This window comes from Anser cygnoides, chromosome 5, assembly GCF_040182565.1.
Source record: "Anser cygnoides isolate HZ-2024a breed goose chromosome 5, Taihu_goose_T2T_genome, whole genome shotgun sequence".
Lineage (NCBI taxonomy): Eukaryota > Metazoa > Chordata > Aves > Anseriformes > Anatidae > Anser > Anser cygnoides.
The window spans coordinates 5,611,304-5,632,071 of record NC_089877.1 but is presented as its reverse complement, the minus strand read 5'-3'; the positions used below and the strand labels follow the sequence as shown (position 1 = coordinate 5,632,071).

The 20,768-nt window shown below is 42.2% G+C and overlaps 1 protein-coding gene and 1 long non-coding RNA gene across 9 annotated transcripts in view; one reads left to right on the top strand and one right to left on the bottom strand.

Annotated features, from left to right (window-relative positions):
- Positions 1–5,836: 5,836 nt before the first annotated feature.
- On the bottom strand, positions 5,837–14,518 carry LOC106033825 (uncharacterized). Of its 4 annotated transcripts, XR_007165630.2 has the most exons (5): positions 14,312–14,515; positions 14,000–14,101; positions 9,978–10,225; positions 9,163–9,332; positions 5,837–8,450 (listed from the first exon to the last, which is right to left on the bottom strand). It is a non-coding gene; the product is annotated as an uncharacterized lncRNA (long non-coding RNA). The 4 variants fall into 4 exon arrangements; XR_010831748.1 differs by having other exon boundaries at positions 9,163–10,225; positions 14,312–14,518; XR_010831749.1 differs by having other exon boundaries at positions 5,837–8,365; positions 9,163–10,225; positions 14,312–14,518.
- Positions 14,519–14,580: 62 nt separating this feature from the next.
- PLEKHA7 (pleckstrin homology domain containing A7) overlaps positions 14,581–20,768 on the top strand; it is a 149,742-nt gene continuing 143,554 nt past the window's right edge. For 2 of the 5 annotated variants that reach the window (XM_066997621.1, XM_066997618.1), the window contains exons 1-3: positions 14,582–14,750; positions 14,863–14,939; positions 15,044–15,101. In XM_066997621.1, coding sequence (XP_066853722.1) covers positions 14,668–14,750; positions 14,863–14,939; positions 15,044–15,101 — 218 coding nt within the window. In that variant the 5' untranslated portion in view covers positions 14,582–14,667. Of the gene's footprint in view, positions 14,751–14,862; positions 14,940–15,043; positions 15,102–20,768 lie in introns of all 5 variants that reach the window. The other 3 variants (XM_066997619.1, XM_066997620.1, XM_066997622.1) reach the window with 3 other exon arrangements.

The window sequence follows — 20,768 nt, the reverse complement described above, 5'->3', positions numbered from 1 at the left end:
TTTCCCTGCTTTCGTGAAAGTGATACAGTAAAACAAAATATTCTGTAATTTTTCCAGTTTTATAAAATAGACCAAGCCTTATCTGCAGGTAACAATTGTACCATTGCAACTGCATTGTTTTTAGAAGATGCTTTAAGGTATGGGTCAAGTCTGAATGCAGGATTTGGTTCAGGTCAGTTGTGGGAAGGAAGGGGATAAGGGGGGCAAGGATATCACCTGCAAGGATAGGAAAATGCCACACGAGGAGCCTGGGTGAAGGACAGCAGTTTTTTCCCTTGCAGGTAAGGTGGAGGTTATGCTTAACCCTCCATATCTTGTCCCCGTTGCTACGCTGCTGGCATGGGCACGTTGACCAAACGGGACTGGCAGCAGGCTGTAGCTGTGTGCAGCTTTGTGATTGCTTTGCTGTCATAACCGGATCCTGCTCAGTCATTTGCCTTTGCTCTTGGTCAAAACAATACATCTGTTTTTTCTGGCTGTCTTAAATAATCTGACATGCTCCCACAAGAGGAGGGTAACGCTTCACCAAAGAAGTTGCTAAACGCATTTAGTTGCATTGATAGTTCATGTGAACAGAAGCCTTAGTAACATTTTAAGTTTAAAAAATAAAAAAAAATGACTGTGACCTTTGGTTTGGTATGCATCTGATTTTTCTTGTTCCTTGAAGAAGCCTTTCAATGCTCATTGCTTCAGGGAATGGGAAAGCAGGAAGCTGATCAACAGCAGCTTTCTGACAGTGATTTGCTGCCTCTTTAGATGACAGCAGCTTTCACTGAGAGACTTTCCTGCAGGAGCTCAAAATTAGGTTCTGGGAATGACATTTCTACTTAGGCAAATAACGAGACAAGAGGATTTTCAAATTGCAAAACACATTCATGACATGTAAAACCAGCAAAAATCAAAGAACACCAAAAACCTGCCTGAATCCCTGCGTGTTAGGCAGGAGCTACCTTTCTTGTTCTGCTCCCCCATGCCTGTCTGAAAGAGCTTTCCTCATTTTTCACTATGTACCTGCTCTTTGCTCTCGGGTCATGAGGCACCCGTGGTGAGACATGATTACAAATATTTGCACTCGTTGTATACTGACATATATTGCATTGATCGCTTCAGACAGCTAAGCTTGGGTATGAATTCGAGGATGCTGCATCATTAAAAGCACCCACCAGAATGCAACCTGGGCACAGAACCCCAGCCTGCAGTGGTGCCCCAAGACCCTTCAATCACCACAGGCTCTAGTGGTGCCCCAAAACCAGAGCAATTTAACCGAGTCCTTAAGACGCACAAAACAGGTGTGAGGTTCCAAAGTCTCCTTCCCTGTGCATCCAACACCTCTGCCAGGCATGGCCAAATGTTTTGGAAGATCTACAACACAGACCTTCTTGCAGGAGAATGGGAAGTCCTAGTGCCCTTTTGTATGTCCTTACTAGGGAGACAACTGAGAGCAAGACATGGGTGCTGTAGGCACCTATAGGTTCTTACGCTAGCAGGGTGACTCATTGACTTCAGTGGCTGAATGTACGTAAGTTCAAGATGCACTTAAATGTCTGCAGGACTGGCTGTAGTTTTAGTTGTCCTGACAGTAAATTTAGAAGGACTGGTCATGCTGGGCGTTCAGACGACAGTTAACTCCCTTTGGTCAATCTCTCCATGTACTTGGGTCACTAATGTGATTAATTACTATTATTTAGAAGAGTTTGAGATTTACTGTTGGAATGTGCTGTGTGCTACATGCTCCTGCTACTAGTAGTATTGGACACAGGCACATTCTGGAGACTTGTGCCAAATCATTGCCTTTTATTTAAGCAGCTAAATTGATCTTATCTTTGTCTCTCTGCCTATCCATTTAATCACACTGATGTTCTTCACAGTTTCTGCATGTTTCCAAAATATTTTAAAGGATGGAATATTAACATACTTTCTTCACGGTGGTCAGGATGTTCCCACCCCTCAAGGAATTAAAATGAAGGTGGTGATTATTTTTTAATTCGTGTCTCCTTCATCTAGAATACTTTGAATACATGAGTCTCTGAAAATGCCATACATACTTTAATATCCATATACAGTGTAATTCAACCGTAAGTATTTACAAGAAATTGTATATTTGTCACAGCTGGGGTAAAGCAGCAATGATGCAATTGAGAACTGTGTTGGGCTGTTTACAGTAATTTACCCTGGGTATTTGGAATGCTGGAGTGTACTGGTTGTCTGCACGCCTGGCTTTTATTCTGGACTGATGCAAAATTAATTACAACTCCTGATGCCCTATGTGTAGTTGTTATCCCTTTAGAATATGAGAATCACACTGGGGCAAAAACTTATAACGAACACTGAAAGATCAAGGTATTGGCACTTGAGTTTGCAACAATGTGAGTAACTCTGCCAGTAGAATCAAAATCTTCAGTGCTCCACGTGCAAAAAACAGTGACTCCAAAAGAAAATCATTAGACATAATCTTCCTGCAAACTGGAATTAATAAAATGTAATCTTAGGCTACCATACATTTTAATTAATGCCTCTTTCAGATGGATGGTGGTTTCTATAAATCCTATTTGCATATACAGTACTGCCAAAGAAGTTGGTATAATCTAGAATTCTGGTCATCTTTCTTCTTCACAGTGACCCCTAGTACTCAGATTATATTTTAGCCAAACTACTTATCATGCTTGGCTAATGACAAAAAATGGTATTTGACTTTAAAGTTGGCTATTAAAAAAAAAAAAGTTTTATATTTCTATTTGCCCATGAGGCTAGCATGAGCTATTGAAAAGTTTTTTTGTTGTTGTTGTTACATTGGCATAGATGCATAAAATCTAAACTGTATCTTCTCTTGTGTCCTGAGATATAGTAGGAACTATGTATGAGGAAAGTAAGAGCAATTGTAAGAAAAACAAATTAATGTTCAGAAAAGTACAATTAAAAGCCAAAGTTTTGCCTTTCCTGAGTTCTCAGTCCAGAGCACAAATTCCCATAATGTAGAAAAAAAATGCTTGGGAAACAGACAGGTAATATGGGAAGAAAGACTACTTAATTCCACACTGTTTATTGTACCTGATGTATCTCTTTTTGTACTAAAACCTGCTCTTACAAAGTCTTAGTCTGCCTCTACAATTAATGGAACTATTCATCATCATAATTACCATTATGTCAATTTTTATCACTGGGAATAATATGTAATTATCACAGTGTACAGATAACGTTTAAAAAAAAAAAGTTTAAGAGAATTACTATTTTGGAAATCTTAGTTTCTCCAACAGACATATAACTAGTTAAAATCGCACAGAGCATCTTTAGCAGACGCAGTGGTACTGCAACAATGGACAAGAGAATTGCATCATCGTGCAGATCCTGCCTGGAAACGAGATCATCTTGTTTGCCATTTCTGCTGACGGAAGTCAGTGGCATGTTATCTACTTCCAGAAATGTCTATTTCAGAAAGCTGGTCTCCTAAGGAGAAACATGGCTGTGCAAGAATCGGCAGCTGACTTCATTAGTGTGCCAAGGTGGTAGAGATGGGCCGAAAGAGCTCAGCTCTCCTGGTATTCCATTGCTCTTCTCTTAATGTTATTGATAGTGATAAAAGTGCTTGAATTCACAAAGCATTGAGAAGAGCTTCAGGCCATATCAGTAAGACAGTTATTGTCTTTTAGAAATGAAGGAAAGCTGTTTCCAAAGGCAGTGATATAGCTATTTAACCTCGTTAGTAATTCTCTCAGATGTTCTTTAAGACATGATATGGCATTGCCCCCGATGGGGAAAAACAAGGGTGAAATGGGATGAAAATAAGAAAAGAGACCACATTACCCAACTTCTCCTTTCTCTGTGCACTTCAGAGAGGACTCGGTTGGAAGGAAACACACTTAGCCTTTCAGCTGGATGGGATGGTACCAGAGGGCTTTCCTAGCCTGTGAAGTAATACACCCTTCAAATGCACATGCTGATGAGCTTTGGTGGCTTTTCTGAACCAGTAATCTACACTACTTCATTCATTGTAAATGGTGTAATGTTTTGCATTTAGAGAGTGCATTTCAGCCAGAGCTTTACAAATAGTTGTTAAGCCCTGAAACACTGCTCTGGAATAGATGAATAAATTATATGGGGAAAGGAATCATTAGAAACCAGTGTTGTTTTGTCAAATGGTGTACAGTTTTCATGTAACCAAGGACTTAAGTGCAGCAAGTCCTTGACACCTATTTTCACTTTCCTATATGAATATTCATTTGGCCTAAGTTAACATTTCATCCCCACATCTTACCAGAATTCAAATTCATCCTCCTCTAATGGAAGCCGTGCTGTTGCACTGCTGCAGACAATGGTTGGCATCAAATAAAATTGCTCTTTGTTCCATAACCATGGTTAGAATTCAGTGGTTAATCAGATGCTGACAGCAAACACTCAGGGCTTCCTTTACATCCACGTGACGATACAAAAGACAATTGATATGTGGCTAAAATGAGACTAACTCTTGACATTCCAGGCAAACTGGGTTTTGTCAATATACCAATACACAGCTTGTCATTACACGTCTCCTTATTTTGAGCTGCATTTCTTTCCCCTAGTGTGAAACAGTTGTGTACTGAATGCTCTTACAGATACATCTTAAATTCTGCAAGTAGTCTTACACTTGGCAAGTGCTACAGTTTATTCTTAACATCTTTCCAGAATGTTAAAACCCAAAGAAAGGATGCTTCCAGGGACATATGGTGGGCTATTAAACAGTTTCTCCTGCATATCCACCCCGAATCTGACCCACTTTGTTAGTCGCCAGGTGTTTCCCATTACATTAGCATCGACTTGAATGAAAAAAGTTTAGTCAGGGTGCTCATGCCCTTTTTTGCTAGTCTTGTCACTGAAGCTGATGTTTGAAGGAGTGGAGCTGGAGCTGCGCTTGATGCTGCCACCAGGCCCTTTCAGCCTGGCACTCAGATGCTCGCTGAGCCCAGGGTAAAAGCCTGCAGCATCCTAACTCTTCTCGTGACTGCTTTATGTACGGTAGGATACCTTTTGTTCTTAAGCTTGATTTACAATCAGACCAAACAATCTTAGAAAAACATTCTCAAAATAACTACAACTGGAAATGATAAAGCTGATTTCCCATGCACCAAACTTTGATTATTTTCAAGAGTTTATAGGGCAGTAGCTTCATTAACAGCAGCTGTTTTTCACAGTCCTGATGGAGGTAATGCTGATAGAAAGTAGAATTTTTAACGTTTTTATCTGATTTGCTTTAGCAGCAACAACAGCCTCAAAAGCAGGGTTAATTGTAATAATGACCTTCAGTTGAGGTATTTCTTTGGAAATTAGTCTGAAAGTGGAGAGAATGGCCTGAAGTGAAAATGTTAGCTTGTTTTGTCTCTGGAAATACCTCAGCCTGCTGCTGCCGTTACTGCAGCAAAGCTGTACCCTCCACTTGGGAATTAGCACGTCCCTGACAGATTTGCATACAGTGGAAGAGTAGTTGTGATGTTTTCTCAAAAAAGTCTTTGTTTTCACCATGCCTTTGCCAAACCTGAGCCAGAAATGTGTCATGTAAGGATTCGTTTATGTATTTAAGAAGAGTGCTGCTTTTACACTGTTGCCATGGGACAGCTATGGCAGGAAACGAGCAAAACACCCACATAATTATTGTTGACAGAATACAGTTCCAATTTTATCAAGTGTAACCCCTGTGTGGCATGTTGTTAAGGCAGCCATCAACATCTCAGTGAATGAAACACTGATTTGCAAAGTATGCAGTGCCCAAAAGAAACATACAGTCGTTATGCCTGAAAAACAGAACATGTGAAAGACATCTGCTTGACTGAGATGACAGGGGAGTAATTATTGCCAAGTCTCTGAAGAACACTTAGAGTTGTTCTTTTTATTAAATTTTTGTGATATGATTGACATAGAAACTGAATGAATCAATATGTAAATCCAGATTACGCTGACCTAAGAAGATACTGCGAAAGATGATACTTTGCAAAATCATCTGTGGAAAAATTACCAGTGCTGAGCCAAAAACCTAAATTTATCATTTTGCGAACTGTTTTTTTTTTTTTTTTGTATTTATTCTGCTTAGCTACTATTTAAATTAGATTTCAGAGGACTGTGTAATTAAGAAGTGGGATATAATTCATCATTTGTAGAGATTACATCCGTCAGATATCTAAATAATAGAGGTTATTTATAACAATGTCTTATAACAACCATAGAGATTTTTAACTATTATACGATAACAATGGAAAGACGTCAAAGTATAAAACTGATTCAGGTATAACAATATTCCAGTTGTTAGGATGTAACTTGCTGAAACACGTAATTCTTTCTCCTTAATTGCATGGTAACTTACTTCAATGATTAAAAGGAAATCTATTTCGGGTGGGTTTTATTGAAAATATGAACACATTTATGTGTATTTAATAGACATATGGAACAGTCTTAGTCCCTCAGAAAGGGAATATCAAATTAAAAAGAATAATTTGTTGAAAGGTGATACTGCAGTAAATAAAAAAAAAATCATTTCTTGTAATTTGTGTAAAATATGGAGTTCACTAAACATCTTTTTTTGTGCAAATTGAGCCTGCATTGCTTATCTCTTTCCACGCTCATATTTTAAAAAGAGAGAATGGAAAGGTGTGACATGTATAAATGCACTAAATTACTGAACAGCGTTTTGCAGCCTGCTGACCTGTAAAGTAATCTGAGGCACCAGGTCTATTTTGGTCCTTTCTGCGGAAGGCCACCTACACAGGTTCTAGAGGAGTGAAGAATATATGAGTGCTGAAAAAAGCACCTTTTCTTTAATACCTTTATCCGTGCAGTGAGGTTCAGGAGCTCTTCTCAAAACTCACAGAAAGCTCTTCTGGTTTAAAAGTTACTGTTTTAAACGATTTCTATTTTAAAATCTTGAATTCTCAGAAACTGCAGTCCAGGTTTGCGCAACAGCAAGCTGTGTCACCAGCATCGGCAGGCAGCCTTCCTGCTTTGGGACGCAAACAGATAGATGTCTTCAGGCAGCGCAGCACCACTGTGCTGTGGAAAACGTCCTCTCCCAAACCCTGGCTAACCTCCCAGCCTCCTCCTGGGACTCCCTGGTGAGGCCATTGCCCTTAAACTAGGGGGGGGGGAAGTTTTATTTCTGTCTCACCCTGTTTTGGGCTAGGGAGGAGATACAGTTAAGTAAAGATACGTAGGAGTATATTTAGGGAACCCTGCAATATTTGGGGGTAGAGGGAAGATGGGAGACCTCTCCTGGATTTTATTCTTGTTTCATTTTTGTTTAAAGTATGCTTTTCTGTTACTATAGCTACTGGCTCTGTCATGCTCACACAGAGATGCTTTATCACATTGCCTTTAGAAACTGACTGATTGCTGTTCCAAACCATCAAAGCCTGGGGTGAAGGGGATATAGCTGTGTAGCAGGTGACTGGAAAACCATGGAAGGACCAGAGTCCAGCATAGGAAGAGAAAAAAAATGGGTGCAGAGGATTGGCAAAAAGTCATGGCTGCTAGGCTTGTAACAGAAAGATGGAAGAAACAGAAAAGAAGTAGGGTATTGGGAAACCTGTGATGAAGTATTTACAGTGTGAGAAAAATCAAAGAGCTTGGTTAGCCCTGCATTATCTCCTGCTCCTGGAGACAAGCAGGTAGCCAAAATTTAGATTCTCCTGCAAAGGAGTCTTTGAAAAAGGAACTGGGAGACCTCTGTGAGAAGTGATTGCTCTGCCAGGCAAAACTCGTTTAGAAAGAGGGCTGAGACCTCGGTGAGTTATGAGCCTGCTGAGAAAATAACATTTCTGGAAAGACTGGACAGAAGACACTAAAACTGAATTTTGTCTGGAGATTTGTGTGGGGTTTGTTATTGAGGGGACTCCAGGGAGGTGTCTCGAGTCTTACGGTGCAGATGAGGAACAAACTTCAGGGGGAGCCTGGATATTGAATTCAGTGATGTTTAGTTTCTCTAGAAAACAGGTCATAATGAAGATTACTGGGAATATGTGACATTCTCCTTGCCCTGGGTGTGGTATGCAGTTGCAAAAAGCCAAATATAGTCATAACAGCTGCCAGAGGTCCTGGAAAAGGGTAATGCCAGCCAGGAGCTATTACACAGGATGGTGGGCTTGAAGCTGGGAAAAAAGCTTTGACTGAGGAGAGAAAAGTGAGGTCTCTAATTCTGGGAAAAGGAGCAGGAGGAAAGTGCATAGTCAGTGAGGAAACTTGAGAAAATTCAATAGCTGGATTTCAAATTTTCAGCTTTTAGTCTTAGATGGTCAGTTAGAGATGTCCATCTTCTATTTCATGCCTTTTCTTACAAAAGGATCTCCTCTTCATGCCCATGTGCACATGGCTGTGGGATGACACACGTGAAACTGGCTTCAGGTCTCTGCTTTGAAAAAATAACATATGTTGACAGCCACAGATGTGTAAATGGTGAACTCAGTGCTTCTCAGTGTTGTCAGGCCTACAGCAACCTTTGCCAAAGAAAGTAAGAAAAAGACCCTTAACTGTTCATTATAAATCTTGTTTAAATCTCTGGAAATGATCCTGTACTTTGACATGTAATTGTTCTTTTGCATTTTTAATGTATCTCTCCCTTCTACAAATAACTCGAACACTGTGCAGCCTGATAACTATAGACACTTGTGTTATTTTGGAATGATACGTAGACAAAATTATGACTGTTACTAGTTTAATTATTGATTATGAAATATAACTTAGTTCAAGGATTCTAGGCATGAGATATGTAAATTATTGGGAATTTGGGAATTGAAAAAGAAAAAATTGAAGAGAACTGATAGGACTGCGTTAAATATAGTAACTATAAAAGTTCATGTGACAGAAAATTGTAAATTGACATAGTCATTAGGCAATGTTTTCGTTCATTTTTGCTTTCACATGCTTTTTTGTGCATTTTAGGGGACAAGCTTAACTTGGTTCCTGAAATAAAAAATTTCTAGGCAACAGGGTATTCAGGTGAGTAAAGGAATTGGACATATATTCAGATATTAGCATCTAAAAGGTAAATCAGCTGGATAAAAAATGAAGATTTGTATGGAAAACACAAACAAGTAAAATTCTTTTGAAGTTATCTTCTGGATTCCACAAAGGTGCTTTTAGCATGAATACAATTCTAAACACTGACAGTGCTTTGGAATAGAAAACCATTTGACTAAAAATAGTTACCTTTTTTGTTTTGTTTTACTCCTAGGAGAGTTCAGCATGTTTTGGAAGGAGAAGTTTGGATTTGTTATGCAGCACGAGTGTTGCCTTCTCAATGTCATTTTCCCATCTGTCTTGCTCAGCAGTGTTACAGACTCAGCTGATCCATGTGTGCAGTCATCAGTCAGATCATACTGCATAGTGATACAGTAAGCCTGAATAATACCCTTGTGCAATGTCTGCCATGCTCCATAATGTTCTCAAAGGAAACGCGGTTACAATTTGAGCTTGTTTATATTCTTTCCAGTGGTCAGGAAAATGAATAATTCCTTTTTCCGTATTTAGAATTCCCTCAATAATAGATTTTACATTATTTAATCTTCCTTGCTTTATGAGCTCTATTTATCTTCTGGCACTCTTGCCTGACACTAGTCCCATGGAAATTTAGGGTAACCTCTTAATCTATTGCAACGGAAGCAGGCTCTAAAAATCTTACTTTTGCTAATATTTGCCATCACTTTCCCCATGGCATAAATTGCACTGTCCACAAAATGCAAAAGATCTGTTTCATTTAATATCAATGATTACAAAAAGATGAAACGCAATCCATCAGTGACAATACCTTTCTGGTTCTCTTCAACATTTATTTGGAATTGCAAGCAATCAGTTATTAATATCTTTTTGAAACTGAATGCTTTCTAATATCCTTCATGAAAAGGCCACCATTGTCACTTTGCTTTGGATAGTGGTTTTGGATATATGTTAATCCTGTCCTGAAAAGTACTTAGGCTGGAAACAGGCAACATCTTGCAGATGTTTTGCCTGACTTTTGTACATACCTCCTGACTCTTGCCACCTCTTCCTTGTGTCTAGCTCTTTTGTCTTCTGTGGATCATGTGGTTACCACACGTTCTTTCTGTGAGCTAGGTAGCCACTTGATAATGGTGCTCTTCAGTAGGCAGCAGGTGATGAAAATTTTTATGTCCTCTTATTTCTAAAAAAACTTATAATTTTGAATCAGCTTCTGTTTTCCTGGAAAGGTAGGCTAAAAGGGATCTTGTAAGATCATCTGCTCACAGCTCCTGATCTGGAAAACAACAACAACAACAAATAATACTTAGAATCTCTCTGACAGAAATTTTGTCTGGACCAGCCTTTAAAAACTGGTGATAAAGAGAATATCATGACATATTCCTACTTAATCTATTTTATTGAAAATTACATTTGGGAAATTTTCTATGCAGTATCTATCTTCAAATTTATCCTCGTATAAATCAAGATAATTAATATTCACCCTAAAATGGGTGAACAGGGAATACAATTGATTGATATGTATTTAAAAAAATACTATATTTTTATTTTGGAAAAAAGATATTTTTGCTTTCTTATTTGCTTCTCATACCTAATAAGGTAGTATTTTGTCTGTGTTAAATATTTTTTATTGGCCATCTTCTTGATGAAAGCAATTTTTGTATCTCGGATTTAAAAAAACAAAAAACTGTCAGCATGTTTGATCTTTTTCTTTATGGTGTGCTGTAATCATACGGCACGGCATGGGTTCTAGCTTTGCATGGCCTTTTTTGATTTTTCAGGTTATTGAAGAGCCCCGTTGATGCCACTAATATTTTTATTCTGCACTGAGATACTGACATTAGGTAATCAACAGCAAATGGTCTCCTTTTTTCTTTATAATTCTTTTTGAAGAGACCCTACCAGGAAGTGTCTTTAAGTGTTTGAAGTCTACCATTTCTGTGGATTCAGACTTATAGCAATCAGGGACCTCAGCATGTTTCCTTGAGTTGCCTAGAGATAGGCAAACCTGTTATTCTTATTGTGCTATTTTTGGAATCATTAATGCTGTTATCTGAGATGACTTTCCCATGCTGTTTGAGAGTTTAACAGTGAAGTTGTTTTCCTTAATTTGAATGAATAAACCCTACCTGTTCCTTAGTGAAGTTCCTCCATCACCTGCAACAGTGTTGCAATGTTGGCAAAACAGTATCGGAAATGTTCCTGGAGTACAGGTTAGCCGAATTTCTCCAAGATCTTTCATGTTTTCCCTATTGTCTGATTAACATATTCTTCTGCCTGTAAGAATTTAGGTTTTGATTTCTGGTCTCTTAAACAATTGTCACTTCTGGATGGAAATCTCACTGCACAGTCTTGAAGAACAACTCAGTTGCACAGCCTATGTTTGAGTGTAATCAGAAAAAGAATTGGGCAAACTGCTCCAAAATGGTCTTCCAAATTAATCTCTATCACTACATAACTTATTATCATTTTAATTCTCAGCTGTTCTGAGCAGAGCTGGCAAATCACGTTAAAAGGCATATTATACATTTTACAACATGGCTTATGAGCCTTCCTATTCAGAATTCATTAATTTGAATTCATTGCTTCTCAAATGCTCTGCCTCTGACTGGCCTCTCACCTTTCATTGGTTGTCTTTGTCCTTTAAAAAACGTTCAGACCATGAAAAATTATGAAAAAGCCATAACTAGCAGTTTTTTCTATGTATTGTAGCTCACTTCAGTTAAGTTTTCTCGCAACAGCAGCAGCTCTTGACCTCTAAGACCACCAAATTCAATTATACTCAATTCTCAGAAAAAATAGAAAATAGATCATTAGAGTACACAGCCAACTGTGTGAAATCCAGCTGTGATTCTGTAACCTCCTAGACACTGGATCTAATTGTGACTGATGGAAATCATACTTGAAGACTTTTTTGGTTGGAGATTCTTACAAAGCATTTCCAGTGTTATTTCTAGATTCCTCTGTATATTTTGTTGAAAAGTTATATGAAGGGTTGAAAAAGTGCAGGGAAATAAGCTGACCTCAATGAGGCAGGGGAAATAATACAGAATTGGGGAGAAAAAATAAAAGAAAAAAAACCAGAAATGAGTGAGATATTGGTGATCAATAAAAGTGGACTGTAAAGCAAAAGGCTGAAAAGAAAGTAAAAGGGTGCTCATATTTGGTTGTTTGATTTTATTCTTGAAGTTGCAAAGTGTAGATAAAGATTTTGGTGTACCTTTTTAAATATATTACTGTCCTCCCTAGGCAAAAGAAACTTAACAAAAATTATCTGAGAAAGTGCTTCTTAGGATGCAGACAGAACAAATAACCCTAGTAATGCATTCAGATAGAGCTGCCAAATGTGGGTTCAAACCCATAGTATTTGGGGACCTCAGCATATCTCCTTTGGTTATCCAGTTATCGACAAAGGGAGCCTGGAAACTCTTAGCTTTTATTAGACTCTTAATCTTGTTGAATAGCACATTTCATTCCCATTAGCTGAATTCCTGATACTGTGGCCTGAAACTCCTGATTTAACTCCGAATGACTTACTCCAGACAGTTCCCTACAAGAGCAATAAATGATATGTAAAAGAAAATAAAAGTGGCTGAGGTCAGCCAGGGACAACTGAAACTAGAGCTTTAGCACCAGCTATAAGCAGGAAAAATAGTCAAAAAAAAAATCAGAAGAATTTGGTAAACTTATAAATGAATGATACCTGGAGGCATTCTTTCTCCACTGCTCTAAGTCATAAACCTGCCTCCTGATGATGAACCCAACACAAGTCAGCTTGCGAACTTTAATGAATTTAGATTGTTTTTATCTTGATCTTAATTTTAGAATAGAGCTCTGCATGTTACTACAATAGAACATGGCTTTTAAATACTGCATTTATCTGAAATTAACTGATGTATGTATTCTAATGCTACAGGCACTATGATAGATCAGCTCAAGATTTGGTAATATGACAAGGGTCACAAATTGAAAAAGAGGGAGCTTCGAACTTGATGCAAAGAAAGAATCTTCTAAATTTAACGTTGGCCCTGCAGAAGTTGGACTCTTCCATTGCCAGCACTGAGGGGAATCAATTAAATCGGAGCTGGGTTCAAAGCAACCAAAAGGAGGCGATTCTTCATACACACTTCAGGTAAGATGAGCGTCAGGAAGAGCTCTCCACTGGCTGTTTTGGATGTAGGCTCTAAGGTAGTCTGGACACATTCACAGAAGAGATCCATTTGGCCAAAGTGTGGTGGAGTTACCTGCTAACTTTAATGAGTTCACACAGCTGACAGAGAATGAAATATTTGCTCCATGGCATTGAGGTACATTAATCTCTCTAGAGCATGAGATTCTTATCTCTTCCGTGCAGATTTCACATGTAATGACGCTAAGCAACTAGTATTTGATTTACTGTATAATTGCATGAGAACTGAACTTACCGCAGGTACTTTATGTGTTAATTCACTTCTAATCATATTACCAGCATGTCCCCAAATTGATAGGGTTTCAAAGAAAAGCAGCACAGAACTTTTGGTTTTGGAAGCTCTGATCAAAACTTTGACAGGATAAAGGGCTAGAAGTCATTCTCTTCTGCTTTTTAATCAAGCAGGATAAGTGAAAATTCTGTGAATTTCCTTCCAGTAGGAAGATGGAAAAACTGAGAAAGAACTATATGATAGTGTAATGTCAAGGAAATCAGTCTGTAGAAGTTAGAAATAGTTCTGCAGCTGTAAAACTCTTGCTAGATTTTCACAAAATCCCCACTAAACTGGACTTTAAACCCATGTTTCCTCATGTGTAACTCAAGTCAAACCACTTTGCAACATTTCTCCCATAATGTGTCTCACGGTAATAACGCCCGGTGGCCAAAAAGGGTGAAGGACCAACCCAGTCACTTCTTGGTGCTCTGCGTACGGGCTGCAGCCCCTCCAGGAGCCCGACGTGCTCTCCCCATGCTGGAGGGCTGACACTCGTATCGCCCTGAACCATCCCGACTGCAGCCAGGAGCAGCTGGTAGGGGCTGCGTGTGCCACAGCTCCACACGATGCCATCTAGATGCACATACCTGCGTGTTGGCTGAAGGTCCCGTGAAGCAGGGCAAAGTCCCCCCTCTGTGCATTGCTGCCACTTTTCATACCTCCTATTTCCTTCTGATAACATCTTTTGGCTACGTAGAAGAAGAAAAAGTACACGTGCGTTGTTTTTTCCCCGTAAAGCAGTAGTTTCCCCTCGTTCCCTTCCATATTACCGCGTTCTCCCTCACAGCTGTGCCCTCAGTTTTCTCCGTTTTCCTTCACTCGCTGCTGTAGCCGAGCGCAGTGCTGACACCCGCTACCTGACTGCGCCCTCTCAGCCCCGCGGCCACCTTCCCTCCTACCTGAGGGTCTCGCTCCCTCCGGCCTCTCCCTGCCGCCGGGAGGCCGCCGGGCACCTCACGCTCCCGCCCGCGCTCCCCATCCACCTCACGCCTTCCAAGCGCTCCCCTCAGCGCGGGCGGCGGCGGACAAAGCCCGGGCGGCCCCTCAGCCCCCCGGGGCGGGCGCCCTCCTCCTCCTCCTCCTGCTGCTGACGGGCGGGAGGCGTCGCCCCTCGCCCGGGCCGGGCCGAGCCGCCGCGCCTCCGGCGGCCGCGGGGGCGCTGCCGAGCAGGGTCGGGCACTGGGCGCCGAGCGGCGGCCGGCGGCCCGCACCCCCTCCCCGGCCGGCCGGCCGCCTGGCTGCGCGCACGGCGAACATGGCGGCGGCGGTGGGGCGGGACGCGCTACCTGAGCACTGGTCCTACGGCGTCTGCAGGGACGGCCGCGTCTTCTTCATCGAGTAAGGGGGGGGCGGCGGGAGGGACGGGGACGGGGGGGCGGCGGGGAGGGGCCGCTCGCTGCCCGCCCGCCCGCCGCTAACAGGTGCATGTTGTCCGCTTCCCCCCCCGCAGCGACCTGACCCGCAGCACCACCTGGCTGCACCCGCGCACCGGGGAGCCCGTCAACTCCGGCCACATGATCCGCTCAGGTGGGGCCCTTCGGGGTCGTGCGTGCGTCTGCGCCCCTCCCCTGCTCCCCTCCGAGGGGCCGAGCCCTCACCCCCTTCCCCCTTTCTCTCTGTGTCTCCCGCAGACCTGCCCCGCGGCTGGGAGGAGGGCTTCTCGGAGGAGGGCGCCAGCTACTTCATCGAGTGAGTGAGTGGGGCGGCGGGGGGCGCGGGGCGGGACGGACCCCACCGGACCCGGGGGGGGGCGCCTCAGCCCGGCGGGCAGCCCTCAGGGAGCGGCCCGGGCCCGGCACCCAGCGGCGGCCTCGCCGCTCCCGGCAACAGGTTGCCCCCCCGCGGTTGCCCGCTCGGGGCTTTGTTCGCTCCTCGCCCCGACCTCCGGGGGGTTAAGGCGCGTGGCCCCGCGGAGATCCGGTGCGGGAGGGTGCGGAGCCGGGCCCCGGGGCCGCCGCTGGTGCGAGCCGCAGGGATGCTGCAGCGAAACAGGGTGCTCCGGGGAGCCTCCTTCGGAAATGTGAGCGCGAACTCGCACGCGTGAGCGCTGCGGTGAAGGTCGGGGTTCGGTCAGGTCGGTAAAACGCGGAGGCGCTGCGGGTAGGTGGTTGTGTGTCACCTGCGGTGCCTTTGCGTTTTCCTTGGGAAGTCTAAAAGTAAGATGAGTTCCAGGAAACTAACCGTAACGGGCTGGAAAACGCTCAGAGTACCTTGCTGCTTCAGTACGGGGCTGTTACAGTAACCCAGGCCGCTGCTGGCACCCATGTGACAGACGTTCAGTTTTGATAAGCCAGAGCGTGCCCCAAAACCTTTGACAAACCTGAGCTTTACAGTAAAGGTCAAACTTCGAAACCGCCCTGTGCTAGGAGAAGGAGGGATTGACTGACCGAAAGCATCTGGAATACCTCCAGTAGTAGGATGTTTGTTAAACACAAGTCCAGGTGATCCGAAAACATGCATCGGGCCCCACTCTACAAAGCAGGGAAAAGCCAGGCAGCGCTGACCCAGGGAGCCCTCGGTGCCAGGCGGTTAGGTTTGCCTTCAGCTTGTGAACGCGAGATAGCAGCACGGCGCTGGGGCACGGCTGGATACTGCGTATGGCAGCCGCTCTTAAACTGCAGCCAGTGTCTAGTGCCTTGAAAGAAAGGAATGAAAGTCCTCCTGGTTCCACAGGTGGCCAGTGGAACCCTAAAATATGGTACCTATCCAGGCTGTCAGTGTAGTGTAAACAGATCCTTTACACAAATACAGAAACACGAACTACTGCTTCTCAGGAATACACCCATTTGTTCCTCTGTCCTGTCCAAAAGTTTACTGAGGCAATTTTTAGATCAGCTTACGGTTCCTTTTCCCAGCTGCTCTATTTGGAAGAGTGTTCTTGTATCTTGATTGTCAGGCAATTACAAAACTTTTAATTTCAGATCCATTAAATTACACTTGTGTGCAGTGCATTGTCATAACTTGCGCTAATAGCATTCTTTAGCTTGAGTTGGAATTGCTGCAGGAAATGAAATTCGGAAAGGAGCATGTATTTTACAGAGATAAATAAAAGTTAAAGTTGGTCCTCTTCAGTCAAGAAAATGTTTTGCGAGGGGCAACAGCAATTTTTGACAGAACTCAGTTCATCTGTACTATTTCAGACCACCGATTCACCTGATGCAGTACCCTTGTCAGCAGTGATAATTCCCCCAGGACAGCTCCAGCCTCTCTGTTTCCATCTCAGGGTGGAATTTCTCTGGAGTTTTTTTACGTGGATGTGTTGAGCTCCTCTTTTGCTCGTGTAAGCATCAGCATCCTTACATAAGGATTTCCACAGTTCATTGCTCTGTGCGTTCCTCCTATGTTGCTTCCACGTGATGAGTTCTCAGCTTACAGAAAAGGTTACTGGTCCCTAAATGCGTGATTTCACGTCGTACTATTAAATACCATTTACTAGCATTCCTGTCCACAAAACTCATGGGCTCTTCTTTAACTATCCAGTTCTCTGTACCTGTGATAGTTTCCAGTTTGGTGTCATCCACAGAAATTTCGTGACCACGTACTTAATTCTCACTCCTTGATTACTAATTTATTGAATGGGGCTAGGAGGAATGCTACAAGTAACCACTGTCTCCTGTGACAATTTCCACTTCGGTGCAACCTGTTGTAACTTCCTCGTTGATCAATTTCTTTATGTATCTTTTAAGTCTTATTCCTATTTTAAATAATTTCCCCTGGGACATGTTATCAAACATTTAAATATACGTAGACTAACTTCACTTATATAACTAATTTCTAGTGCATTAGTAATCAAAATGCTAAACGAAATATTAGATGTGAGCTGTCTTTCATTTTAAAAATCAACGATTTCTGTGTCCATTTACCTCCGTGTATTTATTCTTTCCTTCAGTACTATGGACAGTCTCAAAACATCATGTAGTAAAACAAAGGCTTATAAGGTGGTCAAGCTTAATGAAACCAGTTAAGCTGCTTCTCCCCTTTCCCTGTGCTGGGAGCTCTGAAATTTCCAGGGGGTAGGATGGGTAGGAGCTTCCTGAATTGATGTGCTCTGGTTTATAATCTGTTTTTTGGTTTGTTTTGTGCCAGTGCTGTTTGATAGTTTAGCAGCTGTCCTGTACATTAGGGTGGGCAAAAGGGGGCTATTTTCCCTTTGGTTATTTATATAAGATGTTTGTATGAAATTGCATGCCTTCTTAGTCTTGTTTTGCTCAACTAAGTAAGCGAGGTTCTTTGTCCAGTCCCCTAAAAAGGGCTCTCCATCTGGTGAATTATCTGTAGTCCTTCTCTGCACCTCTTGCAGTATGAAGTCATCCTTGCTGCATGTGAGCGAGCTGAGTTGTATACTGGAATGAGCTTTTGTGAGTCTCAAACAACAAAAGTGCTTTCTTGGCTTTACAAATTTCTCAGCTTTCTGTGTTTGAGCTTGTTTGCCTTTTTGGGGCAGACACCCACACTGACAGCACATGTGAATGCTGCCAACTGACTGATACATCTAGAGCCTTCCTTTCCTTTGCTGTGTTTACTTTTAGGACTGTAATTTCTGTTGGGAAGTCATCTATGAAGCTTCATTCTAGTTCTTCCCAGTGCTGCACATCCAGGTCTTCCTGAATGACTGTACTGATGGTTTTTCAGGTTTTCTTGATAATGGCAAACCCTGTTGGGGTAGTCCTGCCTTTTACACTGAAATCACTAAATCATTGAATAAATGACATGTACACTTATCTTTCTGGATCTCCATTTGGTAGTTTCAGTAAAATCACACTTTTGCAGCTTATTTGCAACTTAAACAGCTTGCCGTAAGGAGAAAATGGGATAACTTTATATGCAGCTTTATGTCTTTCTGTATACATAACCTCAACATCTTTTCTTAATCAAATAGAGTCATGGCATGCTCAGCTCTACTCAGTATAGATACCTATTATGAAAGGTTGCAATTTCGTCACCTTTGCCTGAACTGTGAGACTTTTTTTTTGTCTGTATGACTTATTTCCTCTTTTCTTTGGATGACAAGAATGTGCGAAAAACAGCAATTTAACATTTTTTTTTTTTAACCCCAGAAATGGAGTATTCAATTTGCTTAGCATGCCAGCCTTTGATCCACTTGAAGAGGAATATTGATTTAGGAGTGCTCCTAGGACCGGGTGTTGCTTTGTCTAACAGTATGACAGGCACCTTTCCTGACTTCACGATTTCCTGACTTGACGATTTGCAACACTTGCTAGGGTTGTTTCAGGTAGCTGGGTTGCTGATACGAAGCACGGCTAGCAGATGCTTTCGGGGGAAGGAGTTGTGACATGCAAGGAAAAATATAGGTGATGCAAAAACAGTACATGTATGCATTATAGTTCAAGCTTTTCTTTCAATTTGCTTGTTGTCTTTTTCTGATCATCCAAAAGACTTTGGGAAGTTGAAAGGCAGTGAAAATCTAGAATCCTTTTTTGTTACCTTCTTACAGCTTTGAAAGATTGAGATGTCTATGTATGTAAAAGGATCTGTTCTTCCACTGTTAATACCTGGCAGACTTGTATTAAAATATATTTAAAAAGCATACTGCAAGCTGTGGAGGTTGTTTTAGAATGCCGAAATAATACTGCGTGTCACAAGGGTAATACTGCATTCAAAGTGTAGCTTGAAGTTAGGCACAAGCACGTGGAAATCGGCACTTAAATAGCCAAAGTTAGCCCTTTGACTGATTCCTGAAATCAGTTTTGAGGTGAACCATATGCAATCTGGGATCTTCATCAGGTAGCAGCGGATGTACAAGAGACATTTTTAAGGGCCATTGTTCGTAGCAAAAGTCTGTAACTGTTTGCATAATGAGCCTTTTTTTTCTTTTTTTAAAGCTTTTATTGTGTATAGAAAGGTTGACAGTATGTGGTTTCAAGCATTTGGAAATATTAAAAAGGGGAATTAGTGAGCACCCAATTGAAGCCTGTGTTCGTAGCTGTGGTTCTGTTCTCCAAACGCATCCATTCAGGTACCTTGTCACTGGAAACCATACCGGAGCTTGGATTCGCTTCGTGTGGGCTGTAGATGATACCCAGGTAATGATTATTTAATCGTAGGAGGCGGAAGGGGAAGAGACCATCTGGATTGAGTTCAGCCATTGTGATTATCTGAGAAGATTGTTTTATAATCTCATTAATAAGTGTAATCACCATGTTTCTTTTGCCCTACAGAAATTGATGTCTTCTCAGTTCCTAGTAGAATGTCAAAGGCTGCTGCATTTTAGTGGCTGTCTAGGTGGGCTAAAGCACTACTTACTGCATGGATGCCATGGCCTGCTCTAAATGCGTTTGTTTGTTTGTTTTTTCTTATGGTGTTTCCTGTGGTGACTATTGCTATAGAAGCAGAAGGTATTGGGGCACGTAAGTCCTGTGAATGAGGAGCAGTGACATCCCTCATGATGAGATCTTTGAAACAAAAGATGTTCTTTGTGGTTTTTGGACCCGTGCTTACATAAAAGGTTTCAATTAGCGTGTAAGTAAGTACAAAGTGGTGTGAAATCCACCTGCAAGGAGCTGGCCAGAGTGAAGTACTTCGCTCTGTCCTTGCTCTGCATTGCCACTTTGAGTTGCGTGGAGTTCCTCAAGTGGAAAGAAATGCTGTAGCTGGGACCACGTGCCCACTTACCCGACCAAAGCACAAGCTGTCACCACCATTAGAGCATTGGAGTGTAGTCTTTGGCAAAGTGCAGGGGCTGTGCGTGTTCTAAAGTGTCGTGGAGAAACTTTTGTGGAAAGAAACGTCTGGTTCCACAGCGCCAGCTGAGGCTCTGGTTTGGATAAAGCTTGGTAGGGAGTGTATGCAGCAGTCTGTAGGTCATGAGCGGCTCCTAGAGCTCAGAGTTGCTCTTGAGGGGACTGGACTTCATCAGAGTAATTTGTAGATGGGTGGAGAAATAGATCATAAATTTACAGGTGGAAGAAAAACGCTAGAACTGGGTTTTGCTGTGGAATGTAAGGGTAGAGAAAGCTGTCCCATCCTGCAGCTCTGCAGGAGCAGAGACGGTCTTCAGCGGCCTCTGCTGGTTCACTGGCAGGAAATGGGGCAGCAAGGGAAAAGCTGCTGGGTGAACTCATGGTGGCTTTTTGGATTTTTTTTTTTGTTTTAAATTTATGATTGGAAAAGTGATCTGTTTGGACAGTGAGGAAAAAAGATCTGTATAAAAAAGGAAATTGTATTGCTTGCACTGTATTGAGAAGCACTCTGTCCTTAGCTCCCAGCCAAAGGGAAGAGGGGACGCGGGTACAGCCTGAATTGCAGGGCGCCCTTTGGAAGAGCAGGGTTGGAGCTCTGCAGAAGGCAAACACCGTGTGTGGTTCGATTCAGCGGCGTGTACCAAGAGGAACATTG